At 36.4% G+C, this 23,489-nt stretch overlaps 1 protein-coding gene across 1 annotated transcript in view; it reads right to left on the bottom strand.

Moving 5' to 3' along the window:
* Positions 1–22,108, bottom strand: part of LOC119084957 (E3 ubiquitin-protein ligase TRIM37-like) — a 37,406-nt gene extending 15,298 nt beyond the window's left edge. The window contains exon 1 of the mRNA XM_037195103.1: positions 21,733–22,108. Coding sequence (XP_037050998.1) covers positions 21,733–21,798 — 66 coding nt within the window. The 5' untranslated portion in view covers positions 21,799–22,108. The remainder of the gene's footprint in view (positions 1–21,732) is intronic.
* Positions 22,109–23,489: the final 1,381 nt, after the last annotated feature.

Below are 23,489 nucleotides of genomic sequence, written 5' to 3'. Positions count from 1 at the left end.
AAACCCCAATTGACACACCCATTTCCAACTTTCGACATTTTTCACATATGTCCCTCTGTTCTACTCGTAAAACTCTGAGACTTTGCCGAAGAAAGTAACTGTCTATCTTTCATAACCCAAAAAAATATTAGTCCTTTCATCCTACGCTCGAGTAGCTCAAAATTTGGTCACTCTAATCACTCTAGCGCAAACGAATCTGCCCCGATTTTTTTAATTATTTTTTTGTTTGAATCGTGTTACGAATACCTTTCATTTGATGGGTCACACGCCTCTGTAGGTTTCAATACAGCTAAGCTACAGCCGAAAACGCGTTCCCGACCCTATAAAACCACACTCAGAAACCACTTCGAGGCCAATAAAACAAAATTCTGGTTTTTCCTGCGGTAATGGAGTATCACATTTTCATTTTTATGCCCACCCCGAGGTTCCTGCAAAATTTCATGGAGATTGGCTGACTAGTTTCCGAGATCGACCGTCGATAGATAGACAGATAGAAACATACAGAGTAAGTTGAAAGATTTTGATTGTTTGGAAAACGTTAATTTGGTGCATTTTCTATCAAAATGACCAACTTCAAAACGATGTATCTCCGGCAATTTTAAAGTTACATAGTCGAGTGATAGCTCGTTTTGCTCGTATTTGAAGCGCAAACAAGATAGAATAGGATTTGTGGTGATACAGGCCAAAGGAAAGAAACTTAAATTCTCGCCTATATATAGTTGCCGCGTCTCAAAAAAATTTCTTCGTCCTTTTTTTGGAAGTTAGACTGCGTCAAGTCCTCCGCTATCGCTCCGGACATGATGGTGGAAGCTAGTTAATTGCCAAATTCAACAGACATCGAAGCCTGTCTCTTTCTCCAGATTTTAATATAATCCCTTAACAACTGCAATTGCAAGTAAATTTCGATCTATTTTGGATTTGAATTGAACACTTTCGGAGCATACGAAAATCTTTGCCAAAATCTGATATTCAAATTCACTCAGAGATTTACAAACAAATTTCGCCTTAACATAAATATTTACATAGTGCATTGCGACGCGAGTATAGTAAACTATATAACAGTAAGCGCATCGAAATACAATTTTCTGTATTTTTCGACATGTGACTATATGATACAGTCATGTGGAATCGTTTTTGCTGGTTAAATGTGCATTAAGTAGAATAAACATTTTCATTTGAAATTCCAGTAAATAATCTTTTATAGCAATTTACGAACAGTCAAAGTCTTTTCTTCTGCATTTCGTAAGTTGATTAAATTGAATACGCTTTTCGAAATTATATTTTCTCATACATGCGATCGACACGTTTCGTTTATTGTTCTCAGTACAGAGAATCACATAATTCTTGTGCGTAGCGACAGTTCAGTGATAAAATTATTCCTGCAACAATTCAATTGAAAATTTTTGTATGGAATCGAACTCACTACCTCTATATCAATTTATATACATTTGTGAACCTACCCACCCCTAGCCATAGTTATCAGATGAATAGTTATTTATGCAACTCGGTGATAAATGAGTGTCGAGTTCGGACAATACACATGCTGAAAGGTTTTTTTTAGCCAATGAGAGGTTTGCTAAAAAAGCTTTGAAGCTTAAATTAGGAATAACGTTTTTCCTAAACGACTAAGTCGCGATATTTCCACACCAGTTAGGAAAAAGGTTTTTCCTAACTAGTGTTGAAATCATATATGGTTGAAATATCGCGACCTCGTTGCTTATTTCCACCGTCGTTTAGAAAAAACGTTGTTCCTAACGCATGCTAAAAAGCTTATATCTCCTGTAATGTCATAATACAGACAGTTTTAGTGCCACTTTTAGATGCGCACTGACAGTTAGGTCTTTTATGTAGAATGTTATGATCGGAGCGAGACGACCGAATACCAATTAATTATAACTTGCCTTGGGGTACTTGTCAAAGTATTTGCTTCTCCTACAACATCTTACGATGCGAGCGAGAAGACCGAAGACCAGTTTATCATAACTAGCCTTGGGATACTTGTCAAAATATTTGTTTCTCTTTCATCATAACACCCATTTGTCCCACGACAAGTGCCGTACCGCTTTTACGATACCAATAGTCAGCATTTTGAGTATTGATACCGGCAAGAGCCATTACAATCGGTGTCGGTATTGAATTCTTCACACTGAAGAAAGTGTTAAAAGAGCGTAGAAATCGAGCTCAGTTAAATTAACTGGTTTTTCCCCTGTTTTTACGCTCTTTAACACTGTATATATAATGCGAAAAGAGAGTGTTCACATCCATCGAACTCAGTTAAATTGACTGGTTTGTTCCTTGATAACTGGACTTTTACGTACAAATTTTGACGCATCACCCATCGAAACCAGTTAAAAGCAACTGGTCATTTTTCTCTATTTTAACACTGTATATGATTGTGTCATGGCATGTTGATGTTTCCGTTCGATTTTAATTTTTTAATTTGTTTTTTTTTTTTGTGGTGACTTTGACATTAAAGTCGATAAAATCTTGTTGCCGAGCTCGCTTCGCTCACATTTACTAATTGGTTAGCAAAATAGCTATTATCACCGAGTTGCGTTCAACCTTTTTCTCAACAAAAAAAAACAACGAAATTTTCACATTCCGACACTGAGTTTAGAAAAATACATTTTTAGAGAGAGTACTACCGTTCTCTGCAATATTTTTTCAAAAATAGGTTTTGATTCAGAGAAATCATTAAGAACCGAATATTTTCATGCCTAAATGTAGGCTACAAAATTGCAAAGGGTTCATTTCTCTTAATTAACTCTTTCAAATTCGTTATAAGTTCGTACATGGTAAACCTTGTGGTAAACTTCCATTTCAACTTTCGCATGGAGCAGGCAGAAACCAGAATATACTGGATGCTGCTACATAATCCGTTAAATCGGAAACAATTTCGTTATAATGACAAACTCACTCGTATGCTTCTGAGTAATTTGGTTCGTTAACCGTTGTTCGGCAAGTGTAGCTGTCCAATGTAACCTACTATAGTATTGTGTGTCACTTTAACTAATTAAAAGTACATTCGTCCGTCGAGTCTCTAACTGATGTATGTTTCGTATCACTGGATAGTAGAGACCAAGTAGTAATGAGGGCCGATAGGTTCTACGTTTTTAAATTGTTTTGTGGTGGCAGAGAAGCCCTTAGAAGTTCACCGACGTAAATTTTTTCAATTTCTTATCATCCCCTTGGACACTAGCGACAATTGGCTACCGTAATAACGTTGGACTCCTGGCAGACCACTCTTTAATGTTCAACGACAATTTTTAGACCCGTACGAAGTACTGGGGTCTTATAGGTTTACGCATACGTTTGTAACACGTCGAATTGGACTCCCTGAGTAAGGGGAAACCTATTGTGGTTGTCTAGAGATGCCAAATCCGCGAAAAAAAATGTCCGTCTGTCTGTCTGCACGATAACTTGAGTAAAACGCATCCGATTTTGAAAATTCTTTTTTTTCCCGTTTAGTAATGTCAAAAGACAGGCTAAGTTCGAAGATGAGTGATTTTGGATCGACCCCTCCCGAGCTGTGGCCCAATAAGTGCTTTACGGTTTTTCGAAGATATCTCCGGACATTCAAACGTTACACTTGTAAGTGATACGTCAAGTAAAAGGTATTTACAATACCGATCGACAAAAAAAAAGTTTATGGAAATCGGATGACCCACTCGTGAGTTAGACCCCTTGGTGTGGAACAGGCACAGGGCGGCAAGCAGTTTTTGCTTGTAGGTCGGCCAAATTTGAACCGATTTCGTTTCCTTTCGCTTTAATTCCGATCAGGGGAAAAAAAGTTTATGAAATTCGGTTCACCTGAGCGTGAGCTAGGTCTCTTGGAGTGAGCTCTTATCTGGCTACTCGGCCGTACAGTGAACGTGGAGTATTTTGTCAATATCTCGAGTAAATTTTGACCGAATTTCATGAATTTTTTTGTTTGAAAGGTATTAACGAATGTAAAGCGTCGGTAAAATTTCCGGTCTCCTAACAAAATGGCTGCCGGTGGCCATATTGGATTTTAATAAAAGTGATGTATCTTGGGAAAAATGGTACTTAGAGAGTTTCTGTTAACATGGAAATAATGTGTTAAGTGTGAAGGGTTTCAGGGATTCCATATACGGACATCTATATATACCTATATACAGCTATGTTGAGCAATATACAGGCATATAGAGCTATATAATAGCATATTCCTCTGTGAAATGTTTATTTATAGGAAAATATAGGTAAATATAGCGGTATATAGCTGTTTAAATATGAATTTATGAAATTTGTCTTCGTACGGGGCTGTCTATATTGCCTCCGGCAATTTATTTGTATATGATAACAAGGCAAAGAGTGGATAATGTAAGTGATTTTAAAGGCTTTTGACACGAATAGGTGTTTCGTACGGGTCGGCGTTAGCTATGTTTTTTTTTTGTTGTAGCACGACAATGCAAGGACCTTTCCTCCTTTTTGGGTATATATCGCAGCGTCTTTGTAAGCACTACAAACCTAGACACTTCCAAATAAATCGTCTGTTTATTGATGAAATTATTCAACTTCGAATTCAACAACAAATTTTCTTTACAGTTTGACATGTCTGCCTATCTTTGCAACTCTTCATATCAAAGATTAAAGGACAACTAAAAAGAGTTCTTCTACAAAATTGTCGGGACAATCTAACGATTCTATAGAGCCATCTTTCATTCAGATCTTTTGGAAAAGTTTTCACATAAAAACGCGATGCTGTATCGAACCTCCATCAACAGAACAAAATAAAATCCTTCACTGACGCGACAACGTACCGTCTCGTACCTTTCAGCCTCAGAAAATTGTTTAAGTGTCACAAGATTTGAAGATATTGATAAAACATAAAAGTTTAGCTATGTTCTGAACGTATAATATTCGATTGAGGTGCAATACCTTCTTGTCAAATGAAATATTTGTTGCCGATCCCCCCACACCATAAAAACTTTATGGTCCATCATATTCCCTGGGTCGCCTCGTAACATTAATCAACCGAAATAATACTGCAAGCGCTGCGGTTTCTTTTTTGTTTTCCCCTTCTTCTTCTTTAAAGGTTTAAGAAAACCGTTTTTTTTGCGAGTTATATAGAACAAAAGATTAATTCAATGAGTCTGCGAAATAAGATGAATGACTTGCACAGCCAGACGCCTCACCCTCCCATGTATCACGTTACCTATAGTTTTCTTTTTAAAAAATACTTATAAAGCTCCCAATAGATGGAAAACAATGCATGTACGATGTACAATGTGGAAAATGATGAACGGTTTTCACGTGCTTTCATAGAAAAACTTTTTATGAATGACGACGACTGGAGCAGAATTATATTATGTGGAAAGACGATGAACGCGGACAGATATCTCGACTTGGCGTTACACTTTCGTCATATCGAAGAGCTGTCTCGACAGAATGTAGATGGGGTTTGAATGAAATAAATGTCTTTGCGTGACCTTTAACCTTGTTCCTTTTTTTTACCATATTGATTCAATAACGCTTGGCGGATTACAATGTTTGATTTGGGTAATGCGGGTTTTATGGAAAACGTCTCGTCAGCGTCTGTCACCCCTATTCGTACACAGTGAGCGTATTTGTGTCAAGTGATATTTTGTAGCACAAAATGATTGTTATATTGATGAATCACGACGATTACCCATTACGGTCTGTTTCATTTGTCATTCTTCATTTTGATTTTGATTTTCTATTCCTGTTCCTTGTCACGATTCGGAAAACAAAAGAATTATCAATGCCACTTCGTAGCACACAACAAATAATTTATAATTTTTATTAACAAGCTAAACCGTTGTCGTTGTTATGATGTTATTCGAGGAACTTAAAGAGCGATTTCTTGTCGTTGTCATACCATATTTAGTGGTGGATTTAATAATGGATCTGTACGTCTTTGAAATTACTTATTTGAGCGTTACTATTGCTATTAAAAACGATTTTTTTTCTTCTATTTTGTTTTTTTCTTCTTCTCTCGTTACACTCAGCAACACGGCTGAGACTGGCCATCAGAGTGTGATTGTCGGAATTGCAATCTGTTTTTTTATCTGATAGAGTTTTTCGATTCGTTTCAGTAGTTTGGTTCGTATGGTTATGCACATAAATTTGATTTTAAATCATCATTTTATGGCCGAACACAAAATGTGGTCGCCAGTGACAATAAATGGCAAAAAAATGGAATAATAAAATCGGATAATAGTCAGCGGTATAATAGCCGTTTGTGTGAACGACCAACTTTAATTGATCGAACTTCAATGAAAATAATTGGTGTTAATAGTACACTAACTGCGCCGCTACTCACTTTATATCAACAGATTTAAAATGACTATAAGCAATTACTTCTTCTGAGATGGTTAAATGCTAAACATTCAAGGAAGGCGATTAATTTGAGGATTAAGTCTCTCACAAAATGATTGACAATGACAACTCCCTGTGCATTGGGCCGTTTAAAGATTTTAATATTGTGGAAATGAATAGAGTGTTTTTGCTCGTTATAACACTATTGTGGTCCGCAGCTTCAACGGTTCGAAAACTGTTGGAAAACAGTGCCAAACTGTCAGAAAACTGTGCGATAAACTGTTCGAAATACCAAACTCTATGAATGAGACAATTCGGGTGTCAGTGTGGGGTGGGAGACATCTATACAGTGGACCAATGACATTAAGCGAATCACGGGAATATTTTGGATGCAAAAAGCAATAAAAAGACTAGCGATCTTCATGTGACATTAAATATAATGGCTGTGAGAAGAGGTTTTTAGACCCGTACGAAGTACTGGGGTTTTATAGGTATACGCATACGTTTGTAACACGTCGAATTGGACTCCCTGAGTAAGGGGAAACCTATTGTGGTTGTCCAGAGATGCCAAATCAGCGAGAAAAAAAAATGTCCGTCTGCACGATAACTTGAGTAAAACGCAACCGATTTTGAAAATTCTTTTTTTTCCCGTTTGGTAATGTCAAAAGAAAGGCTAAGTTCGAAGATGGGTGATTTTGGATCGACCCCTCCCGAGCTGGGGCCCAATAAGTGCTTTAGGGTTTTTCAAAGCTATCTCAGGACATTAAAACGCTATACTCGTAAATGATACATCGAATGAAAGGTTTTTACAATACCGATCGACAAAAAAAAGTTTATGGAAATCGGATGACCGACTCGTGAGTTAGACCCCTTGGTGTGAACCAGTTACAGGACGGCAAGCAGTTTTTGCTTGTAGGTCGGCCAAATTTGAACCGATTTCGTTTCCTTTCGCTTTAATTCCGATCAGGGAAAAAAAAGTTTTTGAAATTATGTTCTCCGGAGCGTGAGCTAGGTCTCTTGGAGTGAGCTCTTATCTGGCTACTCGGCCGTACAGTGAACGTGGAGTATTTTGTCAATATCTCGAGTAAATTTTGACCGAATTTCATGAATTTTTTTTTGTTTGAAAGGTATTAATGAATGTAAAGCGTCTGTACTATTTTCGGTTTCCTAACAAAATGGCTGCCAGTGGCCATATTGGATTTTATTAAAATTGAAATATCTTGGGGGAAATGGTACTTAGAGAGTTTCTGTTAACAGAGAAGTAATTGATTATGTGTGTGGGGTTTTAGGAATCCCATATGTGGACTTCTTCATATATTTATATATAGCTATATTGAGCAATATACAGGCATGTAGAGCTATATAATAGCAAATTCATTTGTGGAATGTTTATTTATAGGAAAATATAGGTAAATATAGCGGTATATAGCTGTTTAAATGGGAATTTCTGAAAGTTGACTTCGTACGGGGCTGTCTATATTGACAATTTATTCCGGCAATTTATTTGTATATGATAACAAGGCAAAGAGTGGATAATGTAAGTGATTTTAAAGGGCGAATAGCTTTTCAAAGAGAAATGAACAGTTTCACATTAAAGGCTTTTGATACGAATAGGTGTTTCGTACGGGTCGGCGTTAGCTATGTTTGTATTGTTTAACAAGTCGTAGTATAGATGTACTGCTTTTGTTCCTTAAAAAAATAAGACCAATGGCATTAGGATCAACTTTTTGGCTGACTCGCAAGGTTGACCATTCGATTAGTTGAACATTGTGATATTCATATGGCCAGTTAGAGCCTGGAGTACTCTTCTCTTACTCTATTAACATTACGCAGAAAAGTTTAACCTGAAAACCAATCAATGAATCACAACGTAATGTAGCTAATTAAGGAACAGATCTAATATTCTCAAAAATCGATCGCTAAGTTGTAACAGTCATTATGGCAACAAAAGAAACGCAAAATTCCACTGGCAAAAGTGCTTTATGACAAAAGTAAATTTTTTCCTCGACAATTTTTAAATTAAAAAACGTTCGAACAAAGTAGTGAACAATAAGACGGTGTGGGCGCACCAATAATACATTTCTTCAATGTAAAACAATTAATGTTCAATAAAATCTATTAAGCTAGATGCCATAAAACAGTCAAAACAGACAAAAAAAAAACAAACCAAACAAAAAAAATTCTACATTCGTTCGAACATGGAGCTCGCATGGTACGTACTTGTACATCAAAACCGGTCTATAAATTCATTAAATGGAAACACACAAAGCAAATCCTTTTAGGGAATATGCTAATTAGTCGCTCGCACGTCTCTTCCAGTGAAATGGTAATGTTGGTTATCGATACCTTTACGAACAATATTTGATTGTAATGTGTGGCTACGATCGAGATTTATTCATTCGAATGTTCGAAATGGAAATGGAATTCAGAATTCAACGATCCAATGTCTTGTGATGGATTTATAAATTGTTACCGAACAAAGACGTTTGTACGAGTTACCCTTGAATCACAACGAACAATGTTATGGTTAAATGGTATTATAATCTGCGATGTTCTTTGTTGTTAGCACTGTTGGTCATACAATTGGTCGTTTTAGTTTCTTTAAGAATTTGATAAGGATCTGACGCCTAAACTGCCTTGCTTTTAGCAGCTTACGTTGTGTACGGCTCCAGAGACAAGGCTCAATCAATCATTAAACGAATACGAATTATATTGAAAAACGAAAAAAAAACATCCCAAAAACCCTATAACGGTCCGCAATATCAAGTCGAGTCTAGGTGAAGGTTATAAGTTTATATGTCAAAAGTTTATAAGTCAAAGGTTCTAGAGATGGTGACCTGGCGGACCATGTAAAGTAGCAAATCTTTAGGAACCAATGTAAAGTCGATTAAATAATGTCAAAAATCCATAAATTAGCCCACAGAAACCTGTAAAATGTATCAAAATTCTGATGTTCTTCAGCTGAGAAGACTTTGAGAACGGTGGAGAAGTAAAATGTTTTCCTCATTCTTCTTGGCTAACCACTCTACGAAGCTACGTCTTAGGATCATAATTTTTCCATTATATTGCAGAGATGTGATGCATGAACTCGGCTTATGAGGACAAATCAGGAAGAATAACGAAAACATTTTACTTCTCTACCGCTCCTCAAGACCTTCAGGATTTTTGAGGTTTCTGCGGATAAAGTAAATTCCTCGTTCAAGACACGTGAATACAATATCTTTATGGATTTTTGGGATTCTTGTAGCAACTTTACATTGGTACCTACAGATGTGTTACTTTACATGGTCAACCAGGTCACCATCTCCAGAACTTTCGACTCATAAACTTTTGACCTATAAACTTATGAACTTATAACCTTTATAAGTACTCGATTCATGACGTATGTCTTATGACCACGTGACTTATAAGTGCCTTACTTATAAATTCTCTATTGTCGTGGATGCTACACATATCAGTGCGCCGATTGACAGGTCCGTGTGAAAATCTAATATTCATGCTCGGATTCTATTGATGTTACAGTACGTGCTTCACGTATGTGTGGTACTCACGTTTAGTAATAAATTTTCCTTGAAAAAATTGCAATTCGCAACTCAGTCCTAGCAAGTTACTTATTCCGTTCGGTCGTTATTACAAGAAATTCTCTTGTTCCCTTGACTGAAAGTCATGGGTCTTACGGATGATAAACACCCTAAAATGTTTGTCACACAATGATCACTACTATGATTGAAAATGCATGAATGTATGACCAAAAACCTTAAATACAGAAAATGTTTGTCACACTTTGTTCATTCTTTGATAACACGATAACTCGATTAATTCCCAATGGATTTCCAATTTTTTTTTTATTCGACGGGTAATTAAATTCCTGAAGTTAAGTTCGAAGATGGATTATAACGGACGGGTGATCTCTGAGATATTCTTAACACAATTTTTGTCTTGTCGCTTGATAACACGATAACTTGAGCAATCCTCAACGGATTTCCAAGAACTTTTTTTTATTCGACGGGGAATTAAATTCCTGAAGTTAAGTTCGAAGATGGGCTATAACGCACGGGTGATCTCTGAGGAATTCCCAAAAGAATTGTTGTCTTGTCGCTTGATAACACGACAACATGAGTAATTCTTAACGGATTTCCAAAAAACTTTTTTTTATTCGACGGGGAATTAAGTTCGAAGATGGGCTGCAACGAACGAGTGATCTTACAGATATTCCCAAAAAGTTTTGCTCTCGTCGCTTGATAACACAATAACTTAAGTAATCCGCATCGGATTTCAAAAAAAATAACTAGATTATCTGTCTATATAATAGTCATAGAGGTAGACTACCTAGAGATATTATGCCCCGAAATTCATTGAAAAATTATATCACACACACCACTAACACGAAAACGTCAACTTTGCTTTATTTTGACATTATGGGTCCCTTTACTTTTGACATTACGAGTCCCATAATAGTCTCCTTATCATGCGGAGTAATTTTCGACTTCCCAAAAAAAATTTATTCGATAAGTACTGAAATAACTCGGGTTAAGTTCGTTAATGGAAAATACTGGAATAATAATCTGTAATTTATTCCAAAAAAAACTTTTATGTGTGATTTCTTGCTGTCTATGCTAGAAAAAAATGAATGAGTGTGAATTTTGCAGCCAGAGCGAAGCGAGGGCCGTAATCACACGAGTTGCATATGCACACCTTATTCATAAGTAAATGGGGCCGATTTTCAGAAGATTTATTTGCTAAAAAAGTCTCAGAATCTAGAAAATTTCAACGAGTGTGAGCTTTACAAACAGAGCGAAGCAAGGATTTCCATAAAAAAAATTTAGTCGACGAGGACTGAAATTCCTGAGGCTTAGGATCGTTGATGGAAAGTATTTGAGCAATAATCTAGACGTTATTTCGAAAAAAATTTTTTAGTGATTTTGTGGTAGTTGTTTATATACAAAGACATTGAACGAGTGTGTGCTTTGCGGCCAGAGCGAAGCGAGAAAATATTTTCACCACCGTTTATAGCAGACAATATCACTTAAGATCGTTTGAAAATGTAAGGCATAGCTCGCCTTGTTTTTTAATTGCCGTGAATTTAAGAATTCTTAACGCGTAAAGGTGACAACTGGAATTCTTAAATTTACGAGAATCGACGCCCAGGTGCATATTTTCGTATTTTCGCAACTGCCAAGTTACGAATATTTAGGGTTACGATCGCAGACTACGAATAAAATAACTCTTTTTCAACCAATTTATTCAAAGACCAAAACAGCAGCTCCTTTCCTTTAATTTATTAGGGAAAGCACAGACGAGACAGTAAAACACAACGCTCCTTTGCCTTATATTTTTTACTGAAGATCCTGTGTAGATCAAATCGTTGCGTCCTTATCCAGGACGTTTGGAATTCCTTAAAATTACCTCCCAGCTGAAATGCCTATCAAAGAAAAGCTAAAATAAAAGATAAAACTTCAAGAACAAACAAAGCTTCTTGCTTTTCCCTTTCCCATGGTTCACGTTTAGTGAATAAACTTGAATTATTGGGACCATTTGAAGGTATTCAATTATAAGACAAACGCAGTCTTTTGCACACAAAATATCCGACTTCTTTGAAACATGTCCAATGTTTTTACGTTTCAAAAATGCATGTAGAGTCGCGTACTTGCTGATATCCACATTCCGATTTAAGAATATCGTCGCCTTCAATTTCGAATACAAGCTCCACAATGTTGAGGGCTTCATGGCTTTGCTTTTCTCATTAAAATAACACTGCAAAACCTTCTTGCACACAGTCTGTTTTCTTACTCTCGCACCATTCAACAAATTTTTTGTACGCGGTCTCGTATAATTCTTTCGCTTTCGTGGGTATAATGGCTGACGCAGCTTCCGCAGCACCGTTTTCAATATCGGAACAAAATTCGTCACTGGAAACACTCATTTTTCTTTTACCAACACGACACAGATAATGCAACTCGACTTCTAAGACTTATTTAAACGAAATGATCATTGATTGAATGATTGAAAAAGTTGCAAGTGTTTTTTGTTGCAGAAATATTTTCTTGTGGAGTTGTTGCTGTGTTTTCATTGCAAAGACGCGTATTAAGTGCAAATTTAGCTTATCTAAAATTAGTATACGCGAATATATCTCAAGATCATTTGGAGACTCAAGAGGTTTATATATGGATAGGAACAATTTGTCTGTAGAATTTGCATTTCAAAAGTTCACTTTTCGCGCTTGTTGCGGAAAACGTTGTATGCAACACGTTGCGAAAAGTGGTTATTTTCGTCACACGATGTGATTAACAAACTCGGCTTCGCCTCGTTTGATAAACTCACTTCTAGTGACGAAAACAACCACTTTTCGCAACTTGTTGCATAAATAACTATAATTGAATTAATTTGTAGTGGTTTTGACATTACATTAAATAGATGTCGCTTCGCTCGTATCTAAAACTGGTTCGCAAAACAACCTCATTTACTAACTAGTTAGCAAATTAGCTATTTTACCATAAAGCCATGATGGCTCATTTTTGTGCAAATGTACGAAAACGTAGACCATGTTGCCTTCCACATTTCTTTACATTTGCACAAAAATGAGCCATCATGGCTTAATGGTAAAATACATAGTTTTGAAGAATGACTCGGCCAAAAATATGTCACACTAAGTTCTATGGATCTTTAATTCAGAAAAACGTCTCAAGAACATTCAGGTACCGTTATCAGTTTCAAAGCAGTTCGAAAACACGCAATGCAGTTTTTGCCAGCAAAAAACGTAATACGTACACGCAGGTATTAAACAAAACATCAACCAATTCAATGAACATGGTTTGCATTGGCCCCCTTCTGTTTCGATTAGTTAGAAGACCTAACCAGTGTAATAATACTGATGTTGTTACGCACTAACGCACTATCGATTAAATAAAACAAAACAACAATTCGGTTCCATACATTTCCAATAAGTATTGTGCCTTGTTTACATTGACATTGAAAATGTTTTGTTGTTTCTATTTCAATACAAAAAAAAAACAACATTTTCTTCATTATTTCAATGGAATCATATCACACAGCCATCAACAAAAGACTTATTATACCATTGAAGATTTCGTAATCCAACGCGCTATTATACCAATCTTAGTTGAATCACACTAAAAAAAAAACGACAACGAACGACAAAGCAAAAAGAGAACCTCTTTAACAGCAACGTTTGACTCAATAAACTTTAATCGCAAACTGAAATCTTTATCTCAGAAAATTATTTATTCAAAACGAAAAAGATTAATGAACTCCTTAAGATTACAACCGATCATAAAACGTCAGGCGCACAGTTACACATCGGATGTGTGTGAATGTATGGTTGGTATACACAAATTTCGGGTTCAAAATCGAACCGAGAAAAAAACAAATGAAAGAATTGAAGATAACACGTTACACTCAATCGTATTGACCAACCTCAACCTCTGTGTGATGTGTATCTCTCTCTCTCTCTCTCTCCTCTCTTTTTTTTGTTAATTTCTTGATTATAACAAGAAGACAGGACAGGACACACCGTTGTATGTACGATTATTTATCATGCATTAAAAGAACGAAGCGATTTTATTTTAACTGGCACCGTCCGTGTAACAATCGAATTAAGATTGGTAATTTGTTGTGAAATTCAATGAAATGAATTATGTCTTTTGAATAAATTTTAAATTAACCGTTAGTTTAAATTTAATCACAAAAAATAAATAATTTTTTGTCTCTCCGATCGAAATACATTGCAACCGTACGCTTGAATGCATTAAAGAAGCAACATTTCGTCTCAAACAGATTAATGACTGTGTTCCAATTCCAATGAAACTTTTAAATGGGTCGATCGTCTCAGAAGTTCAACCAAACGCTGACAGCGGGCGATCTGAAGCGCACATGTACCTTAACCTTGTATCAATTCAATACTTAAGTATTCGTCACCCGAACGCGAAGCTCGTTGAACAAATGTTAACATGCTTTTGATTGCCTGCCGCTTAGGTCTCTGTCTTAAGGTAAATACTCTTAATTTTCGATTATTCGGAAAAACATTCCCAGTTCTCTCAATAGCAAATTCCAATGAAAATGAGAAAAATGTGTAACGTGGGTAGAATGGGCAATATAAAAAGAGTGTATGTCTATGCCAAGTCAATGGGTTTAGCTCGAGAAGAAAGCCAAAATTCTCCAGTGAGTAATGCTGGAAAGATTATGAACGCATGAGCATTGTTGCTAGATAGTATGGGTTGTCTGTCGTCTGCAAAATGTCATATTGGTGACTCGTGATGAGCGATTGCATCCTTATCGCCATAGAATCATTAAATCTGTTACTTCGTTTGTTTAACGTATCGCAAAATATTTGATAAACGTCTTACTAATAGTTTTAGTTTTAGCAAACGCTTGTCTTTGGGGTGTGCCGAATTTCACATTCTAGCCTTAAAACAAGTAGCCTTTAAAATGTTGTAGATTGAGGTCTTCATTCACTTTAAATCAATCAGTTTTTTCTTCCATGAATTTTCAACAAAAAATGTCGACTTAACTTGCGAATAAAATCGACAAATCATGACGTATAAAGTCAGGTGAGTTATGTCTGAATAGGTAATCTCATAAAGAATCTAGGATAGGTAAGAGAGATTCTTCTGAAAAACAGACGACCGAACTCGGACGCATTTTCCAGCGGACTTTCTGATATGTCCCTAGAAAGGGCTTCGACCCTAGAAGCCAAGACCACTTTCAAAAAAATTCTTCGAAGCTTTTGTGGCTGGTATGAGGTCATCAAAAACCGAAAACCAGCACTTTTCTTACAAAAATTTCTGCAGTTACACGAGCCGTACAGGGTCGAGTGGGGTGTCATTAGAAAGGTAATTGCATGTACTTACGGGGCAAATAGGGTCTTATTGGGTTTGAAATTCATCTACACTGAGATATGTACAGTTGAAGTTTTCAACCGAAAAAAGACTGAAAACTTACACTTTTCTTACAGAAATTGCTCGAGGTACACGGAACGTGCATGGTTGTGTAGATGCTTCCAAACCCCAATAAGACCCCCTATTTGCCCTGAAAGTACATAAAATTACTTTTCTAATGACACCCCACACGATCCTGTACGGCTCGTGTAACTGGAGAAATTTTTGTAAGAAAAATGCAGGTTTTCGGTTTTTTTTTTTGATGACCTTTCGCTAGCCACAAAAGCTTCGAGGAATTTTTTTGAAAGTGATTTTGGCTTCTGGGGTCGAATACCTTACTGGGCACATATAAAAATTTCCAATAGAAAATGCGTCCGATTTCGGTCTTCTGTTTTTCAGAAGAATCCCTCTAAGGCTTTCGAAATTGCTTGAGAAATACCCAGGTGATTGCTTCTTTCATGACTTTGTACGTCATGATTTGTCGATTTTATTCGCAAGTTAAGTCGACATTTTGAATCGATAATTCATTGTTGGTGAAAACTAACTGGCTTACATTGACCGGTATCATGCTAGTGTCATTTTAAAGCTTCATCATTCAGCTATCGACTAAAGTCAATATTGGTTATGCCCCAGACACGGCAAATAATTCATTTAGCGATGTATACAACCTCACTCTACAACCTTAAAAACCAAAAATCCTGAGCCATGGAAAAGACATTATTAAAAAAAAAGATTTTCTGGACCATCCTGAATGCAACCAGAGCATGCAAAATTAAATAAAATGTAAAATTCGAACCACCCTAAATAAGAGAACATTGACCAACAGAGTCCATTGTTTAAAACTGGTTAAAAAGCTGCAAGTGGAACAATTAATGCCTGTGTGAATAATAACAGTGATAATCCGTTTGTATTTACTAGGAACCTGATACAAACGCTTGACTTAGTAAATTTTCTCGGATATGTTTCAGCCAATTTCAAACAGTGTTCTTCATACAAGAAAAAACAAAATCGAAATGATAAATGGCTTACTGATTTCCTACATCTCAAATTGATTGGTTTTCTAACATCTTCGGATGAACCCGTCACTTTTCAAAATGATGACCTGTGAATAACTTTCACAGTCCCATTACATGGTATCACAGAGGTGAACATACACAGAGTAAGAATTGAAACATCAATTAAACTGAATCTGCTTTTTACTTGAAATATTTCTACGGAGAGCGGGCAACATTACAAAATAATGTCGATTGCTACCTCGGTTAATGAATGCTGTTGTGTCTCTGCCACATTTAAATGTTTGGTGTTTGCTCTTCGGATTTTGTTGTTGCTTTGTTTTAGTGGAGAACACCTTGTGAAATTCGTACACACAGGTCGACAACTCTTCATGGCATATCCAAACATTTGCCCAGACAGAAGTCACTTAATGTGCAATTCTAAACATCCATCGCCATCGTGTTTATTGCTCCAAAAACATTTTTTTTTAAATTTAATTTTTTGTATTAAAATGAATAATTCATATTTTAATGTGTTCCGACTTCTTTTGTGAACTATTTTTTTTTTTGAGCGCTAGGTACACATTTGGCTGGTCGTTTGGAAAAAGTCGTAATTCAACATCTCGTTCTCGTATGCAATTTATAGTAGTAGGATGGTATAAAAAAAAAACCGGATTGTCTTCGGACGGTATACAAAGTGAGCATTGCAAAAATGAAGTAAAGTAACCACACAGCAAATATTGACTGTTTGTACGTACGAAAGTGATCTTGAACTTAAATTTTTGTTTGGTTTTTATTTCGACAAATATGTTATTGTGGGAAATGTACTCGTAGAAGCACACAGCCTCTTCACATTTTGTTTGTTTAAGCAAACGTTTAACACATATCGTCTAGGCAGTCTCTAAGTCTGATGAATTGAAAATTGGAGATGATAGTAAAGTGGCATAGAGATGAAATGGTTCTTTTACTGCTTAAATTTCATTGATTGATCCAGTAGCCAGTCTGTCGTATATTTTGAAAGTATTGAGTGAGCGAATATTTCATAAAATATTCTATATCTTGGGCCTATGGATAATTGATTCCCATATGGAATGAACGGTACCAATTGAGCAACGCTTTCAGTTTTCAATTACAGATTGCAATGCAAAAACTTTCTTCTCTACACATCAGACATCAGAACATCGCCCACGATCATATCAATCCCCAAACAAGGAAAAGAATTTTGATTCTCAACAGCAAATCGAACGACTTGGTGTACTGGAAGTCAGAGCACCTAGGCGACAGAGGAAGTGCTGGAGACCTGATTGGGTCTGGCAATTCGTATATCTTACAATTTTGCTAGTAATGGCACACTAAATTGGTGCATTGGGTGTAAGAGAAGCTGTTGGATATTAGTTGAAGTTTAAAAATGACGATTTGCGGAAGGCCGTCTCCCTGGTCGGATAATCATGGGTATGGGTAGGATAATAGGTAATTAATTACTATGACAGAGGGAAACGTCTACGTAGTTACTCTGACTTCTAGAGCACCGAATGATCAAATTATCGTCTTTTAATTTACATTTTTAATAGAAGGTAGGTTCCGTCCCTGTTCAGATTTAAGTCTGTTTAACATGACGAGATCGTTCGTAGTGTTGGTAGTGTAATAACACACGGTTCTCTATCGTCATATCCGTTTATTTTTTAAATTAAAATCCAAGGTGACGTAAACCCCTTGATTATTTTGCTCTGAAAACCGAACGAGTAATAACTAGAAATTCCACCGATGATCGATAGCTCAAATATTAGTTTTGACGGTTACAAAGTATCCGAATTATAACACATCGGCCAAATTGTAGCATTACATCGTACATCGGTACACCATACAGAATAAGCGAGTTATTAATTGACTCTTCAATCTCTCTCCATTAAAACCGCTTTCGGTCTCAATTCGTTTAAAGTCTTTTTCCGCATGTTCAATGCTGATGATATTCATCACATTTTTTGTTTGTCGCTCGCTCTTGTGATGATGAGGATTCTAACATCGATTCGGATTTTGTGATTTTCTTTGTACTGTCTCGTTTGATGATTATAACAATTCTGTTTCGCCGAACAGAAGTCAATGGCGTGTTTGTGTAGATATACGATAACATACGGGTCGTTTGTATTACAATTTGTATTTTATACGACTAACTACTAACTTCATATGAATTACGGTCCTAGGAGTAGTTTTTGTAGTAATTACAAATTTGTATCGACATTTCGAGATGTACCAAGTTTCTACCACCATTTAATATTCGGCTGTACGTGCATATTGTTGATTGTTGTATAGAATGCACGTACAGACCTGGACCTGGACGTAACAAGTTCATCACGGACCTTCTCTGTGTTTTTACAACTTTATTGTGAACTTTACTTGACGTGTAAGAACATTACTGCTTTACTTGGCCCTGACAATGTGACAAATGATGGAAATGGCTTTGTCTCGGATTTCACACAAGCCGTAAGCTGCAATCGCAGATGTAACTACGCGAAGGACTGTAATATTTCCATGATTTGTCCCATTGGTCTCTTAGGTTCCAGCACAATGTAGCGTAAAGTGCCCATCTATTGACACCACATCTAGCATCGATCCGTCAATGACCAGCATCTTCTAGACTACCGGTCGCTCAATATACGCTCCTTATTCATTATCACATAATAAAATCCCTCAACAGCAAACCAATCTGGTTCTGCCAATTTGGCTTCGTGCTGCATGTTGCATCACAGACAATTCTATTTTCCGCCCGACAAAATCACTCTTCTTTACCTCACCAAACGAACCAGATAATCCGACAAGTTTCAGCCTACGCGACGTTACGCATCTCGACAAAATGTTAAAACATAAAATGGAACCATTTGTTATCGTGACCACAATTGAAAGACGATTGTGATCTACCTTGCGTTAACCTCTGCGGTGTATACATTTACATAACAAAAAATCTATTTCAAACTTGCGCTGCTGCACGCACTTTTTCTATAATCGAATTGAGTTTTCTCTCGTAAAGCGCATTGCATCACAATGTTAGAGCAGTGTGAAAAGCGAGAAATATAATTTTTGATTGCGAGCAGTAAAAAATTGTGTCGATTGATCGTTGCACTGTAATAGCCGAACAAAGACCAAAATGTTCACATTGCAATGCGGTTATACCACACGTTACATGAAATTGCATTTGATAATTTCTTCGAGTAGGCACATCAACAATACCGAGTTCTGTGTGTATTCAATTTTGGTTTCTGCTTTTTTGTGTGTTTTGTTTGTCTATCATTTTACCCGTCCAATGGCATAATGGAAATATGGTGAATTTCTTAACACTTTTCATTTCGAGCAGATTTTTTCTTTCTTAAAATTTAATTTGAATAAATTCCGCGGCTTTTGTTTGCATGGGAAGTAATGTTTCATCGACAATAAGAAGAAGAAGAAGAAGAAGAAAGACAAGAAACAAACAAGCAAGCAAATCAATAACTCTCATAATTAAGTGCTTGTTGTGTGTCTTAATAACTCCATGTCAGTTATTTGCATTATGTCTGAGCAGGGCGGATCGTATTAAAGTTTCGTTTCGTTTCTTTTGTTTTGATTCTCTACTCCGATAGATTTCATTAGGCTTGTCCGAATTCAATTTCAGCCGGCTGGGTCATGCTATTCTAAGTATTATAGTACCTCATAACACCCATGTGATATTGTCACAAGCGATTAATTTCTCCTTTTTCTCTCTGCAACTGTCAGTTTGTTTTGGTTTTGAAAAATGGAGAAATAAATCGATGTGATCGTGGGTAAAAATGGTTATTCAGCTGTGTTCAGCTCGGGTTGAAATCGGAAATTCCAACTCGAACGAATTGTAGCACTCGCTTCGCTCTGGTCGCAAACTTTCGCTCTTGTTGGAATTTCGTATTTTCTCCCCTTGGTAAACAAATAACCCTTTCAGATTAGAGTCTGGGGAGGATTCATCTTGATAAACAGTAACCCAGATCAAAGATCCTTTGTTCCCTACTCCCTAGCTCACGTCCTCTATAAACGATGTCTCAACCAAGAAGCCGTTATAAAGTCGCCATAATATCCATTTTTATCGATAGCTATTGAAGTTTCTGAAGATTCGAATTACTTGAATTTTGAGTTCAAATCATTTATATCTGATATGAAGGTTAGCTAGATGTGCTTTACGCCTGACTGCGTGAAGACTCAAGAATTCTACCGTTTGCAATGAACTTCAAGTGTCTATCCAACGCACGTCAAACAAAAGTTCTTCGAGTGACAGCTGTCAAATAGAGTACTATTTTGTCTGAAAAATTTTTCCAGTTTTTTTTACAGTGCCAAAATTTGTTTGATACACTGTCCCGTTTCAGTACTCTATTTAGAGTGCCACTCATGCTTGAAGTGCGTTGGTCTATCGCAAGAAATATTTGACGCAAAAGAAACGAATTAATACCAACCGCAGACATAATTGTAACTGATTGGATACTAAATTATCACAAAGCGATCCACCCTAATCGTATAGACAGTTGATAACACATTCATTGAGCAATTAAATTAATTTTTCTTATTTGTGCAAGGAGTCAATATTCAAGCAAGACAGTCTTATCGACAAGGTTATGAGAAATTCCACGCACACCCTGGTGAAAAATAATAAATATTTTGTTGACGCCGGACTTGCTTTTACAAGGAAGTAATGGCAAACAATCCGCTTCAATCATCCTCCCCTAGTTTTCAGTCAAATCATCAAAACAAAGGAAAACATAATGTCATGCTGGTGTACTTATGGGGGGCCTAATGAAGCCCATTATAACTCGAAAAGTCAGTATCACCAAGCAAGAGATAAGGAAGATACGGAATTGTTTTTCGATTTTTTGTTATTGTGACATGAAGTAAAATCCAAGGGGTAACGTTATAGACAAAATCGGATAGGATTAAGTAAGCAGAGACGTGAGTCAGATAAAATTTTTAAAGTTTGATATGGCAGCAAACCTTCTAACACATAGCCTGTAGTGGGCCTTAGGCCGAAAAAACACGTGCAATTTTGCGTTGATGCAACAATTACGCTACGTTTTTCATCGTAATCCGATCAACACAAAATTGTTCGTGTGTTTTAGGTCTTATCAACGCTATCAACGACTCTCTCACTGATTCTAAAATGCGTGTAAATATCATCTTCGGGTCAACCGAATGCGACACAATGCTGTGACAAATTCGAACAAATCATAAACAAAAGAAATTTTCCTTATAACGTCAACAGAAACTGTAAAAAAAACTCGAATTCTGTTGCACTCATCTATATCACGATAAAGAAACGACAATTGTAGTGATAACAGAAAGAACCTTAAAACACACTCACACTAGTCGACTTTCCAAAGAGAAATGTAACACAAATTGTGTTAAGCAAATCCATTGCCCAATAAAAACATTCGATTCCCGTTTGAAAGTCATTCACAATCGATCGACGCATCGTAAAACAATGTTCGATAAAAATTGCATTTTGATACAAAAAAAAACGAAAAATGAATCAAATGGAACAATACAAAATGGTCACTAACCTCTCCTGGCAGCACATCGTTATTGTTGCTTGTTGTTCCACCGGGTCCTTTAACTCGTTTTGCCATAATTTTATGTCACAATGACCATATTCCGGATGATAAAAAAGCACCGAATCGAAAACCACTTAATAAAATGGAATCCGATGCACTTAGCACTGCTCTGGATGAATTAAGATCCGAAAATTAAACACAAATTTTACACAAAATCGACGAAAAATCTAAACTGAAAAATATTTATGAACTTCGTGTGTCAAATTGTTCTCCCTTAAAAATTTTTTGTCTTCATCGGACGACACAGAAAACCAATAAATCGGGAAGGAGCACACACGTCTGAACGAAACGGCGAACTAAACGAAACTGTTGAAGAGATTCAGCCTGAGTGTTTTGATTACTTTGTGTGTGCATTGCATTGTAAGCGTTGTAAGCAGGGGCTATTTCATCAAAATTCTGTTGATCCAATTGCCGAAGTTAAAATTATTATCGGAAATCTTCAAAATTTCTCTGAACCAAAAAATTTCATAAATTTGAGAAAATTTTTGAAATGATTAATTTCTACGAAATTGGCATTTTGTTTAGAAAAACAGTCCCTGGTTCGAATCGGACAGAGATCATCCTCTCTTGTTTTTGTCTGTACAAAACCATATGGTCGAATCGACATTTTATACGAGAAAAGTACGCAACGATGTTTTTCGAAGAAACAGAGACGTGACAGACATAAAATATAGAGTGTTTAAGTGAGAAAGATGGCGAAACGACAACCTATAGATCTCTGCGTTTTGCGAAACTGATGGCAGCACAGCTCAGTGCAGTGGATTACTTTGACGATTTTGTGTGCAAACTAATCATAGACAACCTCTCAAAAGCGGAAAGTTATTGAAATTCCTGCAAATGCAGCAACAAATTTTAAAAACTTACCCTCTTTGCGAAGTTAGCTGTGTCAGATTCTTTTGTATTATCGATGACAGCAGACCCCGAGTTGATTTTCCATATCGCTCTACTTAAACACCGTATAGATTGTCTGCAATAGGTTTTCTCCAAATAACTGTAAACCCGAACTTTGACAACACGAACAGCAACGATTTCATCCACAGCAACAGAGTCCATACTACGTGGTTTTACATACAAATTTTGATAAGCCTATGGATGAAATTTGTCAATTCGTATGGCCTTGGAACAAACCTATACATAAAAAGATCGAACAAATTTTCGACATGAAGGAAAATCAAATTAAAATGATAGATTCTTAAGGCTAATACACAAATCGTTAAAAATGCATGTAAAATGATTGCAAAATAAGAGTTTACATTCAAGCGTGAAAAATATTGACAGATAATGTATGAGACAAATTCCAAATATTTTTCACACTTGATGTAAACTCTGATTTTGTAAGCATTTTTCATGTCTTTTCGAATTGTCATCTTTAGTTCTTTCAGTGTATTAGTGTATCATGATTCGAAAAGACATACGTAGCGAGCATTTGAACAGTTTTTATTACATTCAAAATGTTTTCTCTGTGTAATCAAGCTTCTTCAGGTGCAAATCCATACAAGTTAGTCAAGCTTATTCGAAGACTTCGGTCTCGGTTGCGTTAGCTCCCACCTCTTATCATCTTGAGAATTCTTTTGTTTTATATTTGACACCTATTTCTTATGCACATTACGCCTACCTGAACACCTGAACTACTGGGTTGTATAGACTATTATGATCAGAGCGAGAAAACCGAAGACTGGTTAATAATTATAACTTGCCTTGGGGTA

Source organism: Bradysia coprophila, unplaced genomic scaffold (genome assembly GCF_014529535.1).
Source record: "Bradysia coprophila strain Holo2 unplaced genomic scaffold, BU_Bcop_v1 contig_94, whole genome shotgun sequence".
Classification (NCBI taxonomy): domain Eukaryota; kingdom Metazoa; phylum Arthropoda; class Insecta; order Diptera; family Sciaridae; genus Bradysia; species Bradysia coprophila.
The sequence above is the reverse complement of the archived record's forward strand: the minus strand, read 5'-3'. Positions and strand labels throughout refer to the sequence as shown.